We start from the raw sequence: 9,272 nt of genomic DNA, 5'->3' as shown, positions 1-9,272 counted from the left end.
TTGAGGGAAGCAGGCTCTAAATAAGAAACACACATGAATAAAATAGTCATATCTAAAATAATGATGTCTGGTAGCCATATTGAGTATTGATGTATGGGATACAGGAGGACATGGGAGAAAGGTTTGGATGCAAAACCTGAATGAGTTATGAGAGCCTGGGAATGAGGTCAGGGAACAGTAAGAGACTCCAAGAAGGGAGCAGTCTTGGGATTTCAGAGGAGCATAAAGGAAAAATAAAATGAGGCTGGAATACAATAATCAATAAAGAAAGCAAAGCATAGTGTAGGAAGCTATCAGATAAGAATGCCAGATAAAATACCGGGCAACCAGTTGAATTTTAGATAAACAGTGATTTTGTATGTGTGTGGAAATATGTTCCAGATATTTTGTGAGACATAAAAATAACTTAATTAGCCTTTATCATAAATTCAAATTTAACTGGGCATTTTTATATATACAGTTGACCCTCATTATTTACAGATTCCATATTTGTGAGTTTATGAATTTGCCTCCTTGCTAACATTTATTTGTAACCCCTAAACAAATACCCATGATATTGTCACAACAATAAATGAACATGTGCTAAGAGTCAAAAAATTTAACTCACCCAGCATACACTGTCCCAGCTGAAGTCAAACCAGGCAGTGGTGTACCTTCTAGCTTGAGCTCTCATACTAATAATATATACATGCCCTTTACAGAGTCTGTTAGCACCACATATTTTTGTGTTCCTGCTGGTGATTTTTCTGTTTAAAATGGTCCCCAAGTGCTGTCTAGTGTTCCCAAGCCAAGAAGATTGTGATGGGCCTTAAGAAGAAAATATGTGTGCTGAATAAGCTTCATCCAGATATGAGTTATAGTGCTATTGGTCATAAATGCAAATGTTAATGAATACACACACACACACACACACACACACACACACACATATATGGGGTTCCCTGGTGGCTCAGACAATAAAGAATCTGGGTGCAGTACAGGAGACCCAGGTTTGATCTCTGGGTCAGGAAAATCCCCTGGAGAAGGGAATGGCTACCCACTCCAGTATTCTTGCCTGGAGAATTTCATGGACAGAGGAGCCTGGTGAGATACAGTTCATGGGGTCACAGAGTTGGACATGACTGAGCGACTAACATTTTCACTCCCATATATATATATTTAAACAGAAATACACATAATAAAGATTATGTATTGATGGATTGTGTGCTGTGCTTAGTCACTCAGTCATGTCTGACTCTTTGCGACCCCATGGACTGTAGCCCTCAGGCTCCACTGTCCATGGGAATTCTCCAGGCAAGAATAGTGGAGTGGGTTGCCATGCCCTCCTCCAGGGGATCTACCCAACCCAGGGATTGAAACCAGGTCTCCCACACTGGAAGCATATTCTTTACTCTCTGAGCCACAAGGGAAGACCATTGACTGATTAGTTGATGAAAATATTCCAACCAGAGGGCGCTCAAAAACCTAACTCTCTATTTTTCCAAGAACAATAATTCTATACTTGCTAATTCAGTGTTGTTGGCAATTTTATAGCACATAGGTACTGTGAATATCAAGAATCAATTATATATATATGTAAGTACATATGCACACAAGTGTGAATCATATGTTTATGTGTGTGTTATATTTATTTACATTTATATAATTTATAAATGCATAAAACATAAAATTTTGTAGCATGTATATATATATGTGTGTATGTGTGTATATGTGTGTTTAATATGGATTTCCCAGGTGGCTCAGTGGTAAATAAATTGCTTGCCAGTGCAGGAGATGCAGCTTTAATCCCTGGGTCAGGAAGATCCCCTGGAGGAGGAAATGGCAACCCATTTCAGTCTTATTCTTGGAAAATCCTATGGATGGAGGAGCCTGGCATTCTACAGTCCATGGGGTCATAAAGAGTTGGACATAACAGCATGCATGCACATTTTATATATACAATTATTTTTCTTAATCTGGTAACATGAGATACCATGCGGAGTCTTTTAGACTATGCTTCTATGTTCAAATGTCTTTGCAATTTTATCAGCAAGAGCTTAAAAATGGAGAATTTGTTGAAGGCGGCTGAAATTCGGAAGCAAGGTGAGCAATTTAGTGTCTATTTTGATAGCCAAGGTAAGAACAGAAGATAAACTGATTTAAAGGTAAACTGCTTTTGGTAAAGATAAGAACTAATGGGCATTTTGAAGCTTAATTCTGAAGATAGAATAAGGCTATGGGCAAGCTAAAGGAACCCCTCCATAAACATGAATAGCTGTATGCACACCAGACTAGAGTGAAGGTTAGAGTTGGAGATGGTATTAGCTATCGCTTTAGTGGGTCATTACAAGAACAAAATGTGGTAACGCATATAAAGAGGCTGGTGTAATATATACTTATGGGGAATATGCAGGAAATCTTAATGCATTCCCCCACTGGGCTCACCATTCACAAGCCAACCTTATATTTTGCGATAAGTGTTAGCTAAAAGGATTTTTTTTAATGTTTCCAGGATGATTATTTTTAAATAGCTCATATGACATCATTTTAGCATCAACATAGTTTTCATATTCATGAAAATCTATTTGCAAGTGACTTGGATGCTCCCTTAGATTTAGTGGTATGGATGCATATTTGTCAACTGTCCAAAGCTTTGTTAGTATTCCACAGAAATAAACATATAAATATGCAGATGCTCCTCTTCTTGGCCAGCATCAGCAACATAAGGCACCAAAGCCTGCCATGTGATTCAAACCTTATAGTCTTTAATTCAACACTAATGGCTGAGACGTAAGAGCAAACACTTGCTCGTATTCCAGAGTCATCTGCTATGAAATCCGCTTGGCAGTTCAAGTTAGAGAAATGTTGACACAGAAAATGTTAAATAAAGATTTGCTTTAAACCTCCATACTTCATAGGGCTTAAGTTGTTTCCGGTTTATGAGTGATAAATACTGTAAGATCAGATGTTAAAAAGACACTCCCATTTCTAGCAGGCAAGTGTTGGAAGAATACAAAGAATGTAGTGGAACCCTTTCGGGTTCAAATATAGGGCATAAAATGCTAGAAACTGGATTGTATTGGTTTTAGATGAACTGTTGTGGTGAAAAAAAAAATGGTTTTCCTACATTAAGTAATTAAACAATAGAATGCAAACACATTATTTATTCAAATTGTTTGTATACATAAAATGTGTAGTTTAGTGCAATGCAATTTTGAAACATTAACATAGAATGGCACAAAGAAAAGGACAGAAGGAAAAGCTGCTATAGCTGCTAAATGTCTCAAAGTTCTCTCTGTAACTACTCAAGGAAAAAAGAAATCATTAATTATGTCTACTAATTTAACTACATACCCAAACAATAGAGTCAGAAAGAAAAAGACTAAAATTCAGTTTGTGCTCTGTGCATATGGGTATATGTACCTGTACATACATGGGATTGAGAAAATGTGGATGAGAAGGTGGTGACAGATTACATTTCTACATAAGATATGGAATGCTGTTTTTGTTGGCATCCCAACTCATAACCTACTGCTCAATTCCAAAAGAAACTTCATACAAAGTGATTCCCTCTTCATAAATTAAAATATGTTACCAGGCTTGGAAGTGCAGCACTATTCCCTTCAAGCTTTTTCAAGGGTGTTCAACATTTAATCTGACCCAAATGAACATGATCAGCAGATATAATGTCCCTCAGAGTAAGCTTGTATATATTCAAGGAAAAGGCAGGAAAGAGGTAAGACAAAAACATTATTAGGCATAGATATTTGTGTACCCAATAGTCTTTGGATGTGTAAAAGTTTACCTTCTGACCCTCTCTTCCAAAATATTCACACACAAAAATTATTTTCTTCATATCAAGCCTTGTTATCTGTATGATTTTTACATTTGAATAAAATTTTGAGGTTTCAAAAAAATTATTTTATAGGGTAGCTCATTGCATTTTTATGCTCTAAATCCATACCACCAAGCCTGACTGTAAGATTCTTCATAATCTAACTTCTATTTTGCCTCTTTCTTCTCTTGCTCAATACTAATGGTGTTTAATCTTCCTCTCAACACTTCTTCATGCTCTGTGTTTGGGATTTGGTTCTCTTCCGCTTAACTCTGGTTGGTAAAGAGGCCCCAGAGTATCACCGTCACCTGGGAGCTTATTAGACATGCAGATTCTATGGCTCCAGCCTAGGCCTCAGAATCAAATATTCTGAGGTTGGGGCACAACATTTAGCGTTCTAATAAGCCCTCCTGGCAATTCTAATAAATGCTCAAGTTTTCGAACCACCAACCTAACTTTTTGGTTTTGAGGCCCAGCTCATAGTCACCTCCTATAGGAACTTACTCACAAATTTTCTTAATTGACCAAATCTCCACCTCCCTGCGCTCTTATTAGCCCTAATATATCAATGCTTATAATTTATTTTGAAATTATTTGCTTATACTTTTGCAGTAGGGATCGGAATTCCTTTACTACAATTCATATGTGTAAAAACAAAACAGTGGCCAAACATTTATTTCCTGAAAGTGGTTTTCTCATGATTCAGGTAGGCGATATAGCATAGTGATTAAAAGAATGAATTAAATTCTGGCTCTGCCACTTACTACCTGGGTGACTTTGTGAAATTTGCTTCCTCTCTGTGGATCTCATTTGTAAAATGGGCAAAATAATGTCGCTGGACTGTTGTAAGGACTAAATAGGTTAATATATGGAAAGCCCCTAACATAGTGCCTGTGTGTAAACAACAGTACCTAAGTATTTTCCCCCATTGTCTCTTTCTTCTCCATCTGGGACCATGATAATAAATATTTCAGACTTTTATTCCCATGCCCTTTGTTTCTTATCTTTGGGGGATCTTTCCATATTTTTATTTTCTTACTAATGTTTCAGTGTACATCTCTTCTGACCTACTACCCGTTCATTAATCCTGTTGTCAATTGTATCTAATATGTTGTTCTTTGAATCAGGGTTCTTAATTTCTTTTATTTTAGATTTCAAAACTTTAATCTATTTTATAGTTCAAAGTTACTGTTGCCAAATAAAATAAAGGGTTCCTAGTTAAACATAAATTTCAAATAAGCAAGAAATACCTTGTAGTACGGATAAGTCCTAAATATTTTATTTTATGAGATATAATTTTAATAAGAGAGGTATTTGCTATTTACCTGAAATTTCACTTTGACTTGAAATTCTGTGTTTTTATTTGTTAAAGCTGCCAATCCTATTTCCAGTTCTCTAATAGAGAGAGAACATTAATAATGTTTTTATGACAACACAATTTTTTAGTATATAAAACTAAACACTATTATTTTAAAATCTATGTATAATAACTGAAACATCTGGAAGTTATCCTAGGAGTCTGTCTTATTTTTTCTTTCTTGGTGTTGGTTATATGGACTTGTATACTGATGTGGTAGGCAGAATTCTAGGATGGCTTCCAAGATTCCTGACCCCTGGTGTGTATGCCTTGTCTAATACTCTCCCTTGAATGAGAGAGGGATCTGTGACTATGATGGGATTTCATTCCCCTGATTATATTATTTTCTATGACAGAGGGATTTTACAAATGTAATTAAGGTCCTTAATCAATTGACTTTAAATTAATCAAAAGAGATTTTATTCTTATTCATCCTTAATCACATGAAAAGGTCAGGGTGATTTGACCTAATTATATTGACTCTTTAAAAGTGGGTTTAAAGCTCAAGGACAAGAGAAGTCAGAGGGATTTAAATCAAGAAGATGCTCTTTTTTGGCCTTGAAGATAAAGCAAATTTTGTGTTGTAAGAAGGCAATGGCAACCCACTCCAGTATTCTTGCCTGGAAAATCCCATGGACGGAGGAGCCCGGTAGGCTGCAGTCCAGGGGGTCATGAAGAGTTGGTCACAACTGAGCAACTTCATTTTCACTTTTCACTTTCATGCATTGGAGAAGGAAATGGCAACCCACTCCAGTGTTCTTGCCTGGAGAATCCCCGGGATGGCTGAGCCTGGTGGGCTGCCGTCTATGGGGTCGTACAGAGTCGGACACGACTGAAGTGATTTAGCAGCAGCAGCAAGAAGGGCATTTAGGAAGAAAATGTAGGCATATTTTTGGGACCTGTAGCATCTCCCAGACAATTGCCAGTAAGAAAGTAGCAACATCAGTCCTGAGGCCACATAGAACCAAAATCTGAACGGCTGACATTTGATTTCAACATAGGATACCCCAGAAAACCTGTGATGAGAGCAGAAGCTATAAGAGTAAGTTTGTGCTTCTTTTCTAGTGGTTTCGGTGTGAGAATTGGTCTATATCAAACTAGCTTACCAGTATAAGCTACAAAGATTTCATATAAAATTTTAACAATTCTATCAATCCAGATAGATCCACTCTAGATGCATCATTGTTTATAAAGATACTTGTGACCCTACAAGTATAAGAGTGTCTAAAAATACTCTCTTAGGAAATATGAGAACCTCAAACTTTTCGAGTAAATATGGATTGTCATTAGGAGAAGGGTGTTATATTCTTAGGCTTTCCTGGTAGCTTAGCTGGTAAAGAATCCACCTGCTGTTCAGGAGACTGCAGTTCTATTCCTGGGTTGGGAGGATCCCCTGGAGAAGGAATAAGCTACCCACTTCAGTAGTAGCTTACCTGGTGGCTAAGATGGTAAAGAATCTGCCTGCAATGCTGGAGACCTGAGTTTGATCCCTGGGTTGGGAAGATCCCCTAGAGGAGGGCATGGCAACCCACTCCAGTATTCTTACCTGGAGAAACCCCATGGGCAGAGGAGCCTGGGTGGAGGGTGCTGCAGTTCACAGGGTGGCAAAGAGTCAGACACAACCAAGCGGCTAAGCATAGCATTATATTTTTAGATCTGTAATCAGTTGTCATATAGATTTTATTTTTTATTTTTTATTTTTTTTAGCATCCAAAATCTTTAATAACAAGGTAGACTCTCGGGTTAGTTTTTGTAGCCACGGCTGGCTCGTCGGCCTCTGGCGCGCTCAAACTTCCGGCCCTTGGAGCGGACGTAGGGTTTGGTGTGGCTATGCGGGGTTCCTGGGGCCTTGCCGAAATGCCTGTACACCTCTCGGCCCTTGCGAGGACCAGAGAGGAGGACAGTGCCACAGCCCTTGGGGGAATCCAGGGCCAGCTGGTCAAAGGTGAGGATCTTGCCCCCAGCCTTGAGGATGCGACTCGGGGCGCGGCTGCTCACTCGCAGAGCACACACCTTCAGTTTGGGCACCTCCTGGACACGAACATCATCGGTTACAGTCCCCACGACCACAGCTGTCTTGCCCTCCCGGCCAGGAAGCTTCATCTTCCGGATCATCCGGGAAAGGGAGAGCGGTGGCCGGTTGGTGCGGCTCATGAACAATCTCTTGAGGACAACCTGATTGAAGGTGGAGTTGGTTCGTCTGGCCAGGAACCTGTACAGCTTGACCAACAGCCTCAGGTAAATGTCCTGGCTCTTGGGCTCCTTGCGTCGAACCTTTCGGTCCTTGTTGTGGCGGATGTCAACTCCCATGATGGCGCCTCCTCCTTAGCCAGGTCCGGAAAGAGAGAGCCTAGATTTTATTTTTTAAAATCATACTCCATATTTGAATTCAGTCTGCCCAACAGAACCACTTTCCAGCCTTTGACTTCAGAGTAATCAAGTACCGAAAGTTTGGAGAAAACAATGGGAGCAGACACTAGAAATTAACTGCAATAGTCTGTAAATTGTCATAGCTTGACAATATTTTCTCTCCAAAAGCAGCATAGAGTGTAAAAGGAAAAGATATTTACTCTGAAAAAGAAAACAATATCCCCAAAGCAAATGACTCTTCTCTGAAAAAAAAAAATGGATTATCTCTTTAGGAAAAGCTAAGGTCTTTGCAAAGAAATAGAGGAAAACAACAGAATGGGAAACACTAGAGATCTCTTCAAGAAAATTAGAGATACATTAGAAAACAGTTCATGCAAAGATGGGCTCAATAAAGGACAGAAATGGTATGGACCTAACAAAAGCAGAAGATATTAAGAAGAGGTGGCAAGAATTCACAGAAGAACTGTACAAAAAGTATCTTCATGACCAAGATAATCACGATGGTGTGATCACTCACCTAGAGCCAGACATCCTGGAATGTGAAGTCAAGTGGGCCTTAGAAGGCATCACTACGAACAAAGCTAGTGGAGGTGATGGCATTCCAGTTGAGCTGTTTCAAATCCTGAAAGATGATGTTGTCAAAGGGCTGCACTCAATATGCCAGCAAATTTGGAAAACTCAGCAGTGGCCACAGGACTGGAAAAGGTCAGTTTTCATTCCAATCCTGAAGAAAGGCAATGCCAAAGAATGTTCAAACTACCGCACAATTGCACTCATCTCACACGCTAGTAAAGTAATGCTCAAAATTCTCCAAGCTAGGCTTCAACAATACATGAACCATGAACTACCAGATGTTCAAGTTGGTTTTAGAAAAGGCAGAGGAACCAGAGATCAAATTGCCAACATCCACTGGATCATTGAAAAAGCAAGAGAATTCCAGAAAAACATCTATTTCTGCTTTATTGACTATGCCAAAGCCTTTGACTGTGTGCATCACAATAAACTGGAAAATTCTGAAAGAGATGGGAATACCAGACCACCTGACCTGCCTCTTGAGAAACCTCTATGCAGGTCAGGAAGCAACAGTTAGAACTGGACATGGAACAATAGACTAGTTCCAAATAGGAAAAGGAGTACATCAAGCCTGTATATTGTCACCCTGCTTATTTAACTTACATTCAGAGTACATCATGAGAAACACTGGGCTGGAAGAAGCACAAGCTGGAATCAAGATTTCCAGGAGAAATATCAATAACCTCAGATATGCAGATGACACCACCCTTATGGCAGAAAGTGAACAGGAACTAAAGAGCCTCTTGATGAAAGTGAAAGAGGAGAGTGAAAAAGTTGGCTTAAAGCTCAACATTCAGAAAACAAAGATCATGGCATCTGGCCCCATCTCTTCATGGGAAATAGATGGGGAAACAGTGGAAACAGTGTCAGACTTTATTTTGGGGGGCTTCAAAATCACTGCAGATGGTGAATGCAGCCATGAAATTAAAAGACTCCTTGGAAGGAAAGTTATGACCAACCTAGATAGCATATTAAAAAGCAGAGACATTACTTTGCCAACAAAAGGTCCATCTAGTCAAAGCTATGGTTTTTCCTGTGGTCATGTATGGATGTGAGAGTTGGACTATGAAGAAGGCTGAGCGCCGAAGAATTGATGCTTTTCAACTGTGGTGTTGGAGAAGACTCTTGAGAGTCCCTTGGACTGCAAGGAGATCCAAC

General features: G+C 39.2%; 1 protein-coding gene across 1 annotated transcript; it reads right to left on the bottom strand.

The window, feature by feature from the left end:
- Positions 1–6,868: 6,868 nt before the first annotated feature.
- Positions 6,869–7,521, bottom strand: LOC120867935 (60S ribosomal protein L18-like). The gene has a single exon (XM_040246390.1). It carries the CDS (start codon positions 7,479–7,481, stop codon positions 6,915–6,917), a length of 567 nt encoding a protein of 188 aa, XP_040102324.1. The 5' UTR covers positions 7,482–7,521; the 3' UTR covers positions 6,869–6,914.
- Between the last annotated feature and the right edge of the window lie 1,751 nt (positions 7,522–9,272).

Source organism: Oryx dammah, unplaced genomic scaffold (assembly GCF_014754425.2).
Source record: "Oryx dammah isolate SB20612 unplaced genomic scaffold, SCBI_Odam_1.1 HiC_scaffold_9, whole genome shotgun sequence".
NCBI lineage: Eukaryota > Metazoa > Chordata > Mammalia > Artiodactyla > Bovidae > Oryx > Oryx dammah.
This window is presented reverse-complemented; position numbering and strand designations above follow the sequence as displayed.